The 16908-nt window shown below is 45.0% G+C and overlaps 1 protein-coding gene across 3 annotated transcripts in view; it reads right to left on the reverse strand.

Moving 5' to 3' along the window:
- Positions 1 to 3096: 3096 nt before the first annotated feature.
- Pfkm (phosphofructokinase, muscle) overlaps positions 3097 to 16908 on the reverse strand; it is a 38235-nt gene continuing 24423 nt past the window's right edge. For all 3 annotated transcript variants that reach the window (XM_033763564.1, XM_010638318.3, XM_033763563.1), the window contains 20 exons: positions 16434 to 16511; positions 14852 to 15041; positions 14459 to 14624; positions 13372 to 13416; positions 12904 to 13012; positions 12706 to 12801; positions 12374 to 12466; positions 11654 to 11779; positions 10511 to 10575; positions 10004 to 10067; positions 9105 to 9254; positions 8586 to 8656; positions 8175 to 8262; positions 7941 to 8093; positions 7337 to 7501; positions 5933 to 5994; positions 5589 to 5700; positions 4039 to 4138; positions 3854 to 3959; positions 3097 to 3620 (listed from right to left, as the gene is read on the reverse strand). In XM_033763564.1, the coding sequence (XP_033619455.1) occupies positions 3476 to 3620; positions 3854 to 3959; positions 4039 to 4138; positions 5589 to 5700; positions 5933 to 5994; positions 7337 to 7501; positions 7941 to 8093; positions 8175 to 8262; positions 8586 to 8656; positions 9105 to 9254; positions 10004 to 10067; positions 10511 to 10575; positions 11654 to 11779; positions 12374 to 12466; positions 12706 to 12801; positions 12904 to 13012; positions 13372 to 13416; positions 14459 to 14624; positions 14852 to 15041; positions 16434 to 16511 (2184 nt within the window). In that variant the 3' untranslated portion in view covers positions 3097 to 3475. The remainder of the gene's footprint in view (positions 3621 to 3853; positions 3960 to 4038; positions 4139 to 5588; positions 5701 to 5932; positions 5995 to 7336; positions 7502 to 7940; positions 8094 to 8174; positions 8263 to 8585; positions 8657 to 9104; positions 9255 to 10003; positions 10068 to 10510; positions 10576 to 11653; positions 11780 to 12373; positions 12467 to 12705; positions 12802 to 12903; positions 13013 to 13371; positions 13417 to 14458; positions 14625 to 14851; positions 15042 to 16433; positions 16512 to 16908) is intronic.

Here is a 16908-nt window from a genome sequence, read left to right on the forward strand (position 1 = left end):
GAGAGCAGATGCTAAGCAGTCCTAAGAACTGAAAGTCCTGAGCCATTCTAAAATGGCTCTCTTCCCAAAAGCCAGTTTGCAGATATTTTCTGCATCTCTGCTGAAGCTGAGGGAGGACAGACTGGCCTACCTTTTCCCATGGATCTTATTCATTCCCTATGGGAAACTCGCTCTGCTAAGAGATTGGAGCTGTTTTTCTTTCCATTATCTTGGAACCTTTGATTTTGAATAAAAGGCATTGTTTGGGGGTAGGGTTGGGAAGGGAATGGGCAAAGAATGTATCAGAGCTTCTCTTGAGATGGCCCACCAAGATCTGTGTTAATGAGGAGTACTCACAAACACTCATTTTCCTAAACTAGATCAAGTTGTTATTGATCTTAGATGAATATGTAAATTTGACATTTTTTTTAAAAAAGCTGGTTGGGAACTACAAACAAAATGAGATCTGCTGCTAATTGAAAAACTATGTCTGCTTTTGTCTTTTGTCCGTTAAAAAAAAAAGGTTCTAAAAAAGAAGTTTGGCAATTTGTTTCTACTTTTCTCCATTCTCCCTCCTGCTGCTTATCAAAAGTTCTTTATTCCCTGGCTTTTGAATGTACCTTTTTATTTCAACTTCTCTGCCATCAGCAACAGTGATCCTAGCATTGTTGGAGTAAACAGAAGGGCCTGGAAAGAGTATTTGAAAAGCCTTCCCTTCTTTTATGCCTCCTGCCACCCCCCAAATTTAGAATTATTGCTCATTTTCAACCCCAGTTGCGCATTAAGGCCACTGGGTTTTTAAAAAACATGTGCCAAGATTTCACCACGTACCAATTATTTAGAATTTCCTGTGTAGGGCTTAAGTTTCTTCACATGTTTCTAGTATGTGGCCTGAAATGAGATCCAATGATTTTAGACAGTAGTACTCCAGCTTAGTTATTAGAGCCACCTAAGGAAATTTTTAAAAGACTGTACTAAGGCCTGGGCTCCACACTGAGATTTAGTTGGTTCAAAGGGGGCCTGAGTGTCAGTATTTTAAAAGGTAACCCAGATAATTCACTTTCAGTCTAAACTTAGGAACCACTGCTTTAGATGCTATTTCATTTCTCATCATAGAAACTCGGGGCAGTCTGGAAAGGAAGAATATTTTGTCCATGTGGGAAAGATTTTAACTTTTTCCTGTGACTTCATAATCACTCATGTGGTTGATGGCGGATAAATTATGCTTCAACCCCACTTAGCTTAAAGTTTCACTTGTCTTGTTCACTCTGGGAAATGGCATGTGCTTAATTGGTTTGGGGTTTTGTTTCTAAGTGGTCTTCACTGTTTTTTTTTTTTTTCCTTCAGATCATATGATCCTAAATGTTTTTTACTGTGTACACAGTGACGTTTTTCTTCTGTGATTAGCTTTCCACCTAGCTATCCATCTCATCACTTTCTCAAGGAAACTGCTTCAGTATTAAAGATAGAGAAGAGAACCTATTAATAAATGGTAGTTAGCACTTAAAATGTTTGAAGTCAGGCATGGTGGTACACACCTGTAATAACAGCATTCTGGAAGGCTGAAGCAGTATCTTAAATTCAAGCCTAGTCTGGACAACTTAGTGACTTTGCAAAACCTGTCAAAAAAAAAAAGAAAGGGCCGGAGATTAAGTTCAATGCAAAGGCCCTCTATCCTTTGTACTATTAAATAAGTAAAGTGTTTGAGCTTTCCTTTTATCCTCATGGTTTTTTGGATTTGAAGTAGCATGATAGGGAATGAGGATGGCTTTGAAATCAGAACTGAATTTGATTCCCAATTTTATTAGACTGGGAGACCTGGGAGATCTGATCTTATCACTGTTAGCTTGTGCCCTTATATCTGAAGTGAACTGTCAACACTCTCCCCATAAAGCCATTTTTAGGATTCAATAATAACGTGTAAAATGCCTAACAACACACTTCGTGTTTACTGTTAGCTTCTTTTCCCCATAAAGAATTGTACAGCATTTGGCTGCTTTCATTTCAGACGCTGATAAGCCTTCTCTGACTACTTAGTACTGTTTTAATGGTACAGTACTGACACGTACTTTGAGCACCAGCAAAAGTGATGTAATAGAGAAAAATCCCTTCTTCCACCCCTTGTAATACAGTAAGTCCCCAACTTAATGAGTTCCATTTCACAAGAATGTTTATAAATTGAATTTGTTTGTAATCCAACAAAGTGAGTCATATACAGTACACCTGTGAAAGTTCACAACTCAAATGTTCCTAAGTTGGGGACTTACTGTACCCTGAATGTCTTTCCTGCTTCATCAGGCAAGTGAGGAAACTTGGGAGGAAGGTGCTTGTGCTGAGAGCCACAGCCTGGTTACTGGAGGCTTAGCTTAACATGGCTTTAAGACAGGGGAGCCCCTGTCAACCTAGGGTACAGTCTGTAGTCCCAATCCCAAAGACCAACTGCATTCCATGGGCACTTCAGTAATGAGGAGGAAGAAAGAGCCACTATGGAATGGAAGACGGGGTGCAACTGAGTAAGAAGTGACATCTTTCCACCCAACCCACCGAATTAGGTGTAGGACTGGTGGTATTTTCCAGGATTTCAAAATACACGTATGTTTCCCACGAAGGTTCTGACAGATGGAGTCTGGCTTTCATCCAGGAAGGAGTGTAGAGAAAAAGTAGAGAAAGAAAAACTCAGGGGGGCGGGGTGTTAAAAGAGCAGATTGTGGGATGGCTGGAAACACAACCCTGGGCAGTGGGTGTATGACAAGAGGGGAAACGACATTATGCTTAAGGGGCACAGGAGGGTCTTCTTGGCTGCACTGGATGTAGGAAGGATTGGTGAGGGGTGAGGATGAGGGCGAGTATACTGTGTCCTGAGTCCCTATGAGCAGAGAGATACTGCAGAAAAATAATCCAATGGACAGAAAAAGGTGTTTGTGGGCTATTTTCCCAAGGGTTCTGTCTGGGGAGGTGTGACACAGAGGGTGGACAGGGTTACATTTCACTTGAAAAGATGACAGCAGGACCAAAAGCACAGTGACCAGGGCAGGGGATTTAGCTCCGTAGTTCCACCACTTGCTTCACATGCAAAAGGTCCCGAGTCCGATCTCCGATACCAAACAAACAAAAGCACAGTGACCAGATGGCCTTTATTAGTGTAGTTACAATTTGTCCTTGTGGTAAAAGTAGTAGAGGAACTAAGACTCTTATCACAAAGACATAAATAAAGCTTATTTTTAGGAAAATTCTGAGTAGCTGACATCTAGCAGTAGCAGTAGAGGAACATAGCCTGTGTAACAGATGAAGCTGGGCCAAAGTAATGGAAAATTCCACCTAGGAGACTTCATTCACTGTCCCCTCCCCAAGCTCCTGGCCAGAACTGATCATGGTTATAGGATAAAAGGAAACCTAATGAAAAAAAGAGCTAAAACACTAAAAAATGTGGATTTAGACCTAGCAGGGGGTGAGCTGACCATGATCAGATAATCTGTACCCCTCACTCCAAAGAAGTCTAGACAGTAGCTTCCCCAGACCGCTTCCGAGAGATGTGCTCCAGGTGGGCATGGTCTGACGTATCCAAGTCAATCTCGTACTTGGCTAGGATTTTGAGGATGGGCCTCAGCTTCAGCCACCACTGTTCCTTGGGAATTCGGTGCCTACAAAGAAGTGAGACAGATGATACAATCTTTTAGCATCCACATCAACTTCTACCAAAGACTCTTGGGGAGAAGCTGGGCAGAAGAAGTTGGTCTTAGGTCATGGTCATCAAAGCTGAAGTGGGTAAGTCTACAGGTGTTAGTCCTAAAAGAAAAGCAGTGAAGACAAACAAAAAATAGAGCTTGAACTACCAGGGAGAGGGTCATCCTAGAAAGCAGACAGAAGTACTCACTCAAAATCTGTCTGTTCCTGTAGCTCAGTCACTGGTTGAAAGACCAGGGCCCTTTTACGCATTCCCAGAACACAGCCTGAGTCTGGAGTATTGGCAAAGATCCGTCCTGCAATAAAGGGTGGTCAGTCAGCTTCTATGGTGGGAGGTCAACCTCTAGAGAGGGGGCACACCCTCACCCAACCTACCATTACGGTAGCTCTCTTTGATTTTCCCAGACATCCAGTTCATAGCCTTAGCACCCATTTTAGTGGCAAAATTCCTGTCAAAGGGAGTTGGACTCCCACCCTGAAAAATGGAATTATAAAAATTAGGAAGGCTTATAAGAATTTAGAAGTCTATGACAAGGGGAAAAAATGAGAATCAAGACCTATTATGTAAAGGTACAGAATCCCAATGATGAATGTAACTGTATTGTATACCTAGATTGTACCAATAAACTCAATAAAAAGAAAAAAAATTATATTGGAATTTAGAAGTCTATGAAAGGATACCCTAAAACAGTATGGGGATCCGTGGTAAACTACTCATTTATCAAGAATAAGAGTGGGCTGGGGATTTAGCTCAGTGGTGTTGCCGCCTCCCTTGCAAGTGCAAGGTCCTGAGTTTGATTCCCAGTATGGTTAAAAAAAAAAAAAAAAAAGGGGAATAAGAGTAAGTAGTAATAATTAAACCCACAACTCTCTTTTAGCTCCATACCTGCCAGATCCCATTTTAATCCTATTGGCCTCCAGATTGGTTCCCTACCTCTCCTCAGCCTAGAAGCTTTTGTCTATCACATTATTGATACAAAAGGTACTCTTTATGGCCCCGTCTAGTTGCCCTTGGTAGAATCTCAGAATAATATGAAACATCATACAGATATTCTCTGAGCTAAGAGAAAGTGGAAAATGGGAAGAAAGGAAAAACAGAAAACAGGGTTTCATAATTATCCAGTGATATTCCATTCCTATAGGTGCTCACTGGCAAGTTCATCTAAGCTGAGATACATCTATTAGGAATTCACTGGTCAGCGCTGAAGAGGCACCAGCTGAGAAGATTTGGGATAGGGGAGGGCCTCAGACCACAAATACCACCTGTGAGTGGGGCCTATGAGACCGAATATTCATGGTAGAAAAGAAGTTCTTTCCCCAGAAATCCCAGTTAGTGAAAATGGACCTCAACACCAAGTGTCTGTATTCATCCAGTAGGTTCTTTGTGAAAGGCCACACGGTATATGGGAAACAGAATCAGACCAGGTTCATTCTAGCTCCAATCCAAACTTAAAGAGTGGCCTGGAAAAAATTACTTTTCCTCACTGGACCTCCTTTTCTTTATCTCAATCAGTGGCTCTCAATGGGGAAAATGCGGCCCCTCAGAGAGTATTCAGCAATATTTGGGGACATGTGTTTGTTAAAATCGAGGGGAAGGGGAAAGGTGCTATTGGTATCTAGCGAGTAGAGTTCAGGGATGCTGCTAAACCATCCTACAATGTACAGGACAGCCACCCACAACAATGAATTAATTATCAAGCCCCAAAGGGTGATGATGCCAAGGTCGAGCAACCCTCCTTACTGAAGAGGATGAACCACATCATCTCAAGTCATCTCCTAATGCACTGGGTCTGTGACGATAAGAGACTGCAGGCCCCTGCCTCATGGTGGTGCTGAACCTCAGGAGACTGGAGGTCAGTAGGGGCCCCCATGGCTGCCAGGGAGGTGGGTCCATGGTACAGGCATGACTGGAGTGTCTTCCCTACCTGCTGCATGTGGCCAAGCACATTCTTCCTGCTGTCAAAGATGCCCTTCCCCTCCTCAGAGTACAAGTTGAAGATGAAGTCAGTAGTATAGTTCTCATTGCACTTCTCATTCCTGCCAGGCAGAACCCAAAAGCCCATGACTCTGGTTGTCCTCCCAGCCCCTCTTTTGCCTTGATAGGTTTTGTTCCACCTTTTTCTACCTCTTCCCAGGGTTTAGGGACTAGGCTGTCACTTCCCTTTGCATCTACAGATTCCTCAGGGTTTCTCAACTGTGGATCCATTCTGTGAGTTAGAGCCAAAACCTTTTGTTTTCTTTATTTAGGAACAAACTGGGGTTGAGGTACCTTAACACCAAGCCTCTTTTCACAGTTGTTTTCATCTTTTGCACCAGATGTTCAACATTCGCCTGAAAATGAAACAGTAAATCCTAAGTCTAGTCAGGAGTGGATAAGGTTGAGTGACAGCATCAATCCTCTTCTTCCACAAGCAAAGAGACTCAGAAGAGAGCTGTTTACAATCTTGGCTTGAGCTGCACCTAAGTCCTTTAAGAAGTTGAGCATGAGCCAGGCATGGTGTCACACATCTATAATCCTAGAATTCTGGGAAGCTGAGGCAGGAGAATCACAAGTTCAAGCCCAGCCTGGGCAACTTAGTGACTCAGTGAGACCCTATCTCAAAATTTTAAAGAAGGGCTGAAGATGTAGCTCAGTGCACAAGCCCTGGGTTCAACCCCCAATACTGAAAACAGAAAAAAAAAAAAAAGTTGTTTAATGTGGAATAAAAAGGACCAAAAGACAGAACTTGAAGAGGGATCACAAGAGACAGCCACAATAACAGTCAGTTTCCAGTCCTCTCTGATCCCCCTGTTCAGGGGCTTCCAGTTCCCTTTTACTCAGAGCTGACTCTACTCAGGCTCTCATCATTACATGGTTACTTGTACGTGAAGCAGTGGTTCATCTGCACAGAATATATTCCTTCATTTGAGCTTTGAACTTTGTGTGAATGAGGGCAGACCTCTTCCTTCCGCTCCAGGCAGGGGCTGCCTGGGATCCTGGGTGAGGGCATTCCTTAGCCTATTGCTAAACCTCCACTTTGTGGATCTGTTCTCCCCCACTGAATTGGAATCTGGGAATGTAAGATCATACAGCCCCTCTGTGAAATACAAGTCAGAGCCCTTCCTCAGAGGTGAAAGGGTAGTTCCCTTAAAAATGGATTGGGAAAAAATGGAAATAGTGTTTGTAAACGGGGAGGGGAGGAGGTGAAGGGAGGGCAGGGACCAGGGGAAAAAATGAGAACCAAGACCTGTCATGTAACGTACAAAATCCCAATGATGAATGTAACTGTACTGCATACCTAAAATGTACCAATAAACTCAATGAGGAAAAAAAATAAAACAAAATAAATAAATAATAAAAATGGATTGGGAGGGAGGGAAATCCGGTGGGACAGCATGATATAACAGGCCACTGACTTTCTCAAGCAGCTGAGCACCTGCTTATTTAGGAGTTTTAAAAGGTTTTAACCTCTCTAAACCCTCCTCATCTGCAATTTGGAGATTCTATCTTCTTTGCATGTATATTGTGAAGATAAAATAAAAACAGCACATAGGAACAATCTGCTCCATCCTCATGTTGAGCTCTCACAGCTTTAGTTCAGAGGGGAGTATTGCTACTTGTTTGGTACCAAAAGCTGGGGATCAGATTGGGGCAGGGGACAGCCTACCTAGTAGGCTCTGGGTGGCCATCTACCTGCAGGTCTCGAATGGTGAAGGGCTCCTCAAAAATGTAAGCAGCATCAGCCCCAGCTGCCAGTCCTGCCATGGTGGCCAGGTAACCACAATAACCGCCCATCGTCTCTATGATAAACACCCGGCGCTTGGTGCCTGCTGCAGACTGTTTGATGCGGTCGCATGTCTGCAAAGACAATGGGTCACAGTTAGAAGAGAGGGTCAGAGGGTCTGATTTGTGTCACTTCTCTGGCCCTTGCCATTAATTCCAGAACTGTATTCTCCCAAGTAGCAGGTCCCCCAGACCTCATGACGTTCTTAGACTGGTGTGGGGTGGTGTGTATTCACCAACCATACTGTAGAAGCAAAAAAGCTCTGTGTTTCCTTAACATTGCTTAAAGTAGGGAAATAAAAGCCTCAGAAGATGGAAAAAAACTGGTAACATCAGATACATTTCTAGGTGTGGAGAATGAATGTAATAATTAAGATTTGTATGAACGCCCGAGGAACCATTTTTCAAATATTGCTACTTGTTTGGTACCAAAAAAAAAAAAAAAAAGTAGCTCACTCTCCAGAATCACACTTGATCCTGGCCAACGGGATGGGAAGTGGTAGTGGGCTCTCACCGTGCAGATGGTGTTGAGCGCCGTGTCGGCCCCGATGCTGAAGTCAGAGCCAGGGACGTTGTTGGAGACGGTGGCAGGAATGACCACGAACGGGATGCAGAGCTCATCGAACTGCTTCCTGCCCTCCATCATCTCCAGGCCTCCCGTGTACGCCTGAGAAGAGAGCGGCAGGAGTAGGCATGGGAAAGGCAGGAAGGTGAGAGGCAAAGAAGGGAAGCAGTGGGGGGAACTCACCTCAAAGCCTCCAATGATGACAAGGCCCTGAATGTTAAACTTAGTTATGTTGGCACTGATCTGCTCCAGGCTCTTCTTGGGTAGGGTCCTAGTGTTACCAGTGGAAGGAGTGGGAATTCAGGGAAAAGACAGCCAGATTGGAAGAAAAATCAGACAGAATTAATTTGTGTTTTACCATTTCGTGACTGACATCCCTGCTCTCTCCCACCCCTCACCCTAATCTAAGGGCCCTCCCTGGGGATGCCAACGTCAGAGGAGCTGTGAGAGGCATGCATACACCCGTCTCCCTCACTGAAGGGGACAGCCAGACCGCAAGACTGTGGGAAGCAAGCCCTGACCTAATGAGTTGATGCCCACACTCCAGGGACACCTTGGCGGGTGACTGGGAGAAGCTGCTACAGCGCCACTTACCTTTTGGTCCCGAGTTTGGAACCGCCTTGGCCAGTCCAGCCCCCCACATAGCTCCAGCCAGCTTCCTCGATCTGCAGGGGAAGGCCACACAGTTCACACTGCAGCTCGCACACCAGAGCTGGGTGGGGCTGATGCCACTTCCTGAGCGCTGATTCCACCCTCTAGGGTCCCCTTTCATTGGAACAGGAACACCAGACAGCGGCTTTTCCTTACACACGGAACTTCTTCCACCTTTATTGCTCATGCGAAATATTAAGCACCTACTTATGCCAGAGGCTGTGCTGAGCTTTGGGATAGGGAATTAAATACGACAGTGTCTGCAAAGGTTTGTTCCAGCAGGTCCTGCCTGTCCTTACTGTCTTTAAAAATTAAATATTTACTTCTGTTTCAACCCTGGGAGAGGAGAGAAAGGTAATGTGTGACCGGGAAGCAAAGAAAATGGAGTAATCACCCCTGCTACGCTGATCTTTCCCAGGAATGCCCCATATCCCCACGGCATGTGCCACTGAAGTCCCATACCTGACCCTTGGCCAGGCCCTCAAAGCCATCATGTACAACCAGCACTCGGTTGCCTTGGATCAGGCCAATCCTCACAGTAGAGCGAACAGCAGCATTCATGCCTGCGGCCGGGGCCCCTACATTCATCACAGCCACTGTGAATGAACCGCTCTATAAAGAAAAAAGCAGGGGAAGGGAAGGGCACAGAACCCCCCATTGAGAGGAGGAGGTCCGTAAGAGAGGCAGAATCCTGAAGCAACCCTGTCTTGGATCAGGACACCCACCTATGACAGCACATGTTCCTTTCTCAGGAGATGCTAGGATAGCCACTAGCTCATACTACAGAAACAAAATTCTTTATAACAAATCAGTAAATAAAAGTTGCTGTCTCTGATCCAAGATACCACTGTACAACAAATGAGGGACCTTCCAGAGCAATGTTTCCCAAAGTGTGTTCTTGAACTGCTGCACCACAATCCATGTGGGGACCTTGTTAAACCTGCCTATTCTTATCCTCTGCTCCAGATCTGAATCCTCTCTGAGGGGAAACTGCATGTGTAAGAAGCAACCCAGGTAATTTGGGTATAGAATAAATATTATAAACCACTACTCAGTCAGATTTAGATGTGATTATTCCTAGAAGGTAACGTACATAAAGCCCTCTTTTCCATTCCTTACATACTCTTTTGCCAATCCTGAACTGAGTGTAAGTATTGGATTAGAGACATCCAGGACACTAACAATTTCAAGGCTGGTATCAGTGGCTAACAGAAAGCTATCAGTACGGCCACAGACCTGACATGATTACAGAGCAGGGGAAAAGAGACTGGCAAGGCTTGGGTCGCACAGATTTGCAGTATCACTTCGTTAAGAGACTGAGGGAAACAGAAAGCCAAGAGGAAAGGCGAAGACTGTATTACCTTAGAGACCGGGGGTCTGACATGAGCTAGAAGCTTGTATACCTCCCAGTTGTTCATGAAGCTCCTGTAAAAAGTATAAAGAGAAAGAGGTGTCTTCAGGCCACGCCTCACAGCCAGCAGCCTCCTGATCCAAAGATTTGGTCCCAGACTGAATTTCCCTAGGACAAATCTTTAAAGATATAACCAGGAGACAGTAAGGACAGGACAGGGGCCATTTATTCATCAAACGCTTCCTGGGCATTCTTCTCCTCAGCACCGCAAGCAACTGTCCCTTGTCTAGAAAAATTTAACATCTAGCTAGAGTCCATATCTGGAAATAACTTTACAAAAGGCTGATTCTGCGATGAACTGTACCTCCTAGTCACCTCTCAACTAGTTTTCTTGAGGAAGAAATTGTTGCAGAGACAATGAAAGCACAAGCAGGAGCCCATACTTGGGGTCTGGGATTATAGATTTTGGGCTAGTGTCTGATTTCTGCAGCTAGCAAGCTTCTTGTCATTTCCTCACCTGCCTCTCAGCTTCATGGCTTCATCAAATCTTTTGTCATCCATGGCCTTGGTCACATCTTTGGTCTGGGGGAGAAGCACAGCAAGTTATGACTCAGGACAGAATTCTGACAGCTGGATTTCAACCTTCTGTCAGACTGCCCATCCTTGGGCCTTGCCTGGATCTACCATGCACCTCACCTTTTCTATTCCCACAAACTCTCAGTATCTTTATTTCTCTTTAATTTTCTGAGTAATAAACAACAAAGAGCAAAGTCAAAGCTGTATTTAGTAGAAGTATGGGCAGAGTGGGGTGGGTTCACAGATTAATAACATCTTCCTCTATGCCACACCCAGGTCTCCAATCTTTGAACAACTGAGTAAATGAAGAAAATCGCAAGGTGACCCAGTAGGAAGAAAGAGATTCCAGCTCTCTAATAGAGCTTAACTTATGAGTTTAGAGATGCAGTTCTAAGAAAGACTGCAGGTCATTGGGATTCCTGAGTTTCAAGGAGAAGCAAGCCAAGAACTGGGGAGCGTTCAGACCAGTCTTGAAAATCAGACCAATGGCCCTGCTCCCAGCCACAGTGTTCACTCTGTGGTGTCAAACTAGTGATTCCTCTGAAGTTCAAGCCACCATTCCTGAGCCTGAACATTTCTCAGGTACTGCACTGGATTCTTTATGTATGTTCTCTCTAATCCCTGTAAGGATACTCAAAGTGATCATTCATAACACCTTGTTCAGAGAAATATATTCATGGTAGATGTAATATACAGACAAAAGTTACCTAGCCAGAATTTAATAATCATTCCTGCTTTTAATAACGTTAAGAGGGATATTGCATTTCTCTTCCAACAAAGACATAATAAGAGAGTCTGAGGTTGGATACTATGAAATAATGGGCTTTATTACTAAGAAGGATATAATCTCCCATCTTCCTTAGGACCATTTTACATATGGGGAAACCAAGGCTTAGAGAAGTTACAGCTCCTACAGTTAGAGGAGTTACAGCCCACTGTGCTCTTTCCCGGTGTGTCTCTTACTATGCTATCCAGATTTTCTATCTGGTCCTACACCAGTGGCCTTAGAAGTTGGTCTCGTTTTCTATGAGTCCCCAGCCAGGGGTTTGGAAGTGTTAAGAAGGGGACTGGCATTGGTACTTACCACCTGGACACACTCCATGAGGGGCAGGCGCACAGCCTGGTTCCCAGAAAGGCTCACCACACAGGCTGGGGTGTCTGGAGTCCCCTCCAAAAGTGCCATCACTGCTTCCACACCCATCCTGCTGCCCTGCAGGAATCCAGGGAGCAGTTAGTCTGAATCAGGCCTTCCCATCTTGGGTCAGCCTAGAGAGCCAGGACACTGAAGGTCCTTTCCCCATCATGGGGTTGAGTTCCATAGTCAAGGTCTGCAACCAAGAATTTACTGGGTTTGACCTCTGTGCCCAGGTTTCATCCAAAGCTTCATGACTCTGTCCTCTTGCCATTAAACCCCAAGGATTCTAGCTGGTTCCAGAGGAACAAGTCCACTATAGTAATCAACAGGACTACTGGAGCTTAAGAATATTCCCTTCATATTGATAAAACCAGGAAGTAGATTGCAACTCTTCCAATACAAGTAGGATAAGAAGGTTCAAGCTGTCTAAGACTAAATCTCAATAACTTCGCTGACATTTAGAGCTCTAATGTGTTGGTTCTCACTATTAGGAAGCTAGAGCTTCCTAGCATTTTTTGTAACAGAGGAGACCTCTCAAGTATATGGAAATGGGACAAGGGACTGCAATATAGAAGCTGGTAGAGGGGCAACACGGCCAATATCAGGAGATGGGCAGAATGCCAAGGTTGGGAATTCTAAGGTAGGAGGGCCAGAGCCCTGTCAACTTACTAGGATTCGGTCAAAGGCTGATGGTGTCCCACCTCGCTGCACATGCCCCAAAACAGTGACTCTGGTGTCATATCCCAGACGCTTTACCACCAGCTGAAAGGAACAAGACAGGGATACACAAAGTCACAAAGAAAAAACAAGCTGCACTAAGGTAGACCATGGAGAGCTTAGCCTTTTGTCTTATACTGGCTCCTAGTGGGCGGAAAACAGGGGCCGGGACCTGAAGAGCACATGGAAGGACCAAGGGGAGATGCAATGCCAGGAGCCTGAGATTTGAGAATGGGCCAACGGGGCTCTGGTTCTAAGGCCCCTCTGGTTTCAGGCATACTAACATTCTTGATGTCCTCTGAGGTGATTGGCTTTCCATTCTTGTCAATTGCACCCTCAGCCACAATGATGATATTGAGACGAGAACCCCGGGTCCTTGTCTGGTCAAGAATAAAATGGAAAGTAATCAGAAGAATGAAACTGATGGATGGATGGCTCAATAGTGGGAAAGGGTGAGGGACCTTCAGAGCAAAATAAAGTACCTCACTGAGCCGGCGACAAAGGTGTTCCTCCCAGTCATCATCTGGTGGACACTCGGGAATAAAAACCCAGTCGGCTCCACAGGACAGAGAGGTGACGAGGGCCAGGTATCTAAGATAAGAGTCAGAAGTGTGGCGCTGGGAACTACACTCCACAAAGTTTCTTTGTCCTAAAGCTTGTGAAAGGTCTGGGGATCCTGCATTTCTTTCTGGTGTGAATTAAGAGCACTGGGCCAGTCAGTGAGCACCTTCTATTCATGTCTGCCTGTCCCAGTGGCTTCTCATCCTTTTGTGGCGCCCATATGCCCAAGTCTGCACACTTGGGCACACGCAGCTAAGGGAGGTGGGACAGAGGCTGGAAAGGGGCCGAACCATACATAAAACATACACCTCCAGGAATACTTCCACTGAGAGGCCTGCTGGCCTCTGGGAAGAGGAAAGGGACGTTCTGGGTCAGGATGGGAATCTTACCCACAGTGGCGGCCCATCACTTCTAACACAAATGTCCTCTGGTGGCTGCAAGAGACAAACACAGGACTTGCGCTGTCCATGCGTCCCTATGGGAGCATAAATCCACCACCCACACCTAGGCTGTTAACCTCTAACAGAGGTTTTTGTTTTGTTTTGGCTTTTGGTTTTGGTTTTTTTTTTTGTACCAGGGATCGAACTCAGGACTTTGAGCTTGCGAGGCAGGCGGCAGCACCACTGAGCTAAATCCCTAGCCCCTTAACAGATGTATTTATGTTGAGTGGGAAGACCTAGGGGATACACATTAGCACAACGTGTCCTTTTCAGGCTTGAGAAAACCCAGCACTAACAGGTTTGGTTCTGGCTCTGTTCTAGAAGGGATGGGAAATGAAAGGGAAGGAGACAAAGAGAAAAGAAGCAAAGAGGACAGTGGACTAAATTGAGGTTCTGCAAGATTTCCCCGGGGTGAATCTCACCTTCTGTCCTCTTATCTCTCACATGGCCTCCCCTGGACCCTGCCTACATATCCTTCATGTATCTCCTCTACTGCCTCTAGAATATGGTTGGAAGGCGTAGCTCAGGCTTTGGGCTCCCTGGATCTGACTCAGTGTCTATACAGCTCTCAGAACTATACAGTTCACGAACTTCATTTGCTCCACAATTCTGGAAAAGATGGCCATATTTGTGTTCATGCAGAAAAGATGGTCACAGTCACCCGATGCAGGGTTTGCAAACAAAAACAAAATTTTGCCAAATGCTTCTTTTGCGAATTGAACTGTTCTCAAATAATAGGATTCACGAACCAAGGTACCACTGAACTGACCATTCAGGAAAACCCACAGGTATTCAAGACTTCAGAGCTTCATATCTAGACTGTGAGCTAGATGGTGGTAAAAGTAAATCTTACAGCATTTAGGGAGAAGTAAAACATCACGTTTTATGACAATTCTAAGTTAAAAATACATGTTCTAACCCCAGAAAACTGGTCATAGTCACTATAGCTCAAATGCTTTGATTTTCACTAGCCGTTCACCCTCATCCTGTCCCATCTGCCACACTCGTCCACGGCCTACTTCCCAAGCCCCCTTACCTCTGAGCAGTAGTGGTGATGGCATCTACAATCTCTATGATCCGGTGCAGGGCAGAGTCAGTGCCAATGGTCATATCAGTGCCACAGAAGTCATTGTCAATTGAGCCAACCAGGCCCACGATGTTCAAGAAGCTGGATTTTGTAGCCTCCTCCGCTGTGATCTTACCTACAATGGGAAGCAAACCAGGAGCGATTGGGTAAGGTCCCCAGCATGCCTATGGAGTGGTTCACTAGAGAGAGAAGCTGAACCAAATGGAATTGCAAATAATGACAGAAAAAAAGGAGCAAAGACCACCTATATTTTTTCCAGTGGGATGTATGAGGTACATATACATACACACACCACACACACACAGACACACAAAACAACTAATACAAATATAAACATCTCACCGGCCTTCTGAAGGTCACGCAACAAGTCACTCCACTCAGAACGGAAAGTGTCAGCCCCAGTGAGGCTGCCGTCACCCCCGATGACACACAGATTGGTGATCCCAAGCTTCACCAGATTGTGAGCAGCTCGGAGTCGTCCTTCTCGCTCCCGAAAGTCTTTGCACCGGGCACTTCCAATCACCGTGCCACCCTTTAGGGGAGAGGCAGAAGTCAGCTCCCTAGATAATATAGCCAAATTTGGGCTCAGCATTCTACCCTTTCCCCCATCCCAACACTGATGGGCTGACATGCCACCTGACTCCCTAGGAAGTACCCTGATGTCCCTAAGTCATGTGTCCCTTCCAAAGGAGAGGAAAATGATGCTGGCTAAAACACCATTGGATCATTCACATATCCCGTTATACATGTTACAAGACTGCTAAGATCATCCCATTTCATCAGACTTTATCATCAAAGTGACTATCACCAAAGAGAATAAAGGAATCTATATGTCGGTTGTTTCTAAAATACTCTCCACCTTTCACATCTTAGTAGCAGTGACTTTAGAGATTGTTTGAGTGGCCCAACATTACTGGATTGTGTCTAAAGCATTATTACGAACTCATCCCAGAGTGCTTGGTAGTGTTTGCCCCTGAACACAACTGAGATTTCTAACTGATCACCTAGGCGCTGTCAATTTATTCTCCCAGGCCCCTTGTTAATCGGGATCTATGGTACTAGTGGCAGGAACCACAACACCTAGCTATTCACAAGAAAACTAGCTTTAGGGGTAAAAAGTCTTAAATTCCCAGGGACTCACTGATATCCCAAGAGTCAAAAGTAGACAAGTTTTTCATAAATCATACAAGCTCCTGGGCATCTACGGCTTTGGCATATTGGTGAAGACTATGGCTCCTTTTCAGGCCTCTTTATGGCACATGTCATTGTCTGTATTGAGTCTTCAACAGAAGCTGCACATTACATTTCTCCCACTGGAGTTTCAGGAATACAAATACACTCAAACTTTGTCAGTTTTTAGTAAATCAACCAAGAGTTGTATTTCTACCAGGTTTTCCCACGGCTGATACTTATTAGAAGGAACAGAGAACAATATGAAGTGGCATAAAGGACTGCAAATTAAAATAAAAATCAGTAAATTTCTCAGATTTCTTGAAACTCTGAAAGGCTCTCAGTTCCTTCCTTCTTTAAACGGTCTGGTTTCAGGTCACCTCATCTCCATCACAGGAGGAATGGCAGATTCAGCTCTGCTTTGGCTCCATTCCTCTGCTAAGGTTATTTTCAGGGCTAGACCTTCCCAGGACCCCAGATTAGGACCTGCTTATGTGCCAGTTCCAATTCTTGCCTATGACCTTTCCATAAAGAGCCAACAGTTCTGTAATCATTCTTCCCTACCCCACCTCAGGAGACCAGCGGTGATGTTTTCAAATGTGAAGAGTAAAGGGCAAATATAAGACCTTCTCTTGTCACTTGATCCCTTCACATCAAACCACATGGCAGGGAAATAAGGAGATCATGAGCCCAAACCAGAGTGGGAGGAGACAAGGACAGGACGAATATGGGACAGCAGCTCTCGGGAACATACCAGCTGAAGCATCATGGAAACACTCTCCCAGGTGGCCTCCCTGATGTGATCACCACCATCCACCAGTCCTTGGTAACCCTGTGGGACACAGCACACCCATTCAGCCCCTGTTTGACTTTCCCCTGAAATTTCCAGCACTGAGACAGGATCCTTGGGAGGAGGTTCTCTGAGAATCAAGTCACCTCCCACCATCAGTGATCCCTGGATGTTCATAAGATGATCCTACTTAATATCGTTCACAGAAAGTGTCAGCTTTTTCAACACACTGTTTTAGTTACTCTCATTCTTGAAACAGCAGAGTACCACTGCTGATGGTTAAATCCTAATTCCTTTTATTTGGGCTCATCTTACTTCCTCCGATCAGCTTCCCCAGGGCTCTAGATAACAGAGGGCTTTGATAACAATAAGGGAAAAGGAGAATAGGGAAGGAAAGAAATGTGACTTCTTGGCTGGGCGTGGTGGCTCACACCTGTAA

The sequence above is a fragment of the Fukomys damarensis genome, unplaced genomic scaffold, assembly GCF_012274545.1.
Source record: "Fukomys damarensis isolate Sample0158 unplaced genomic scaffold, DMR_v1.0_HiC HiC_scaffold_15, whole genome shotgun sequence".
NCBI lineage: Eukaryota > Metazoa > Chordata > Mammalia > Rodentia > Bathyergidae > Fukomys > Fukomys damarensis.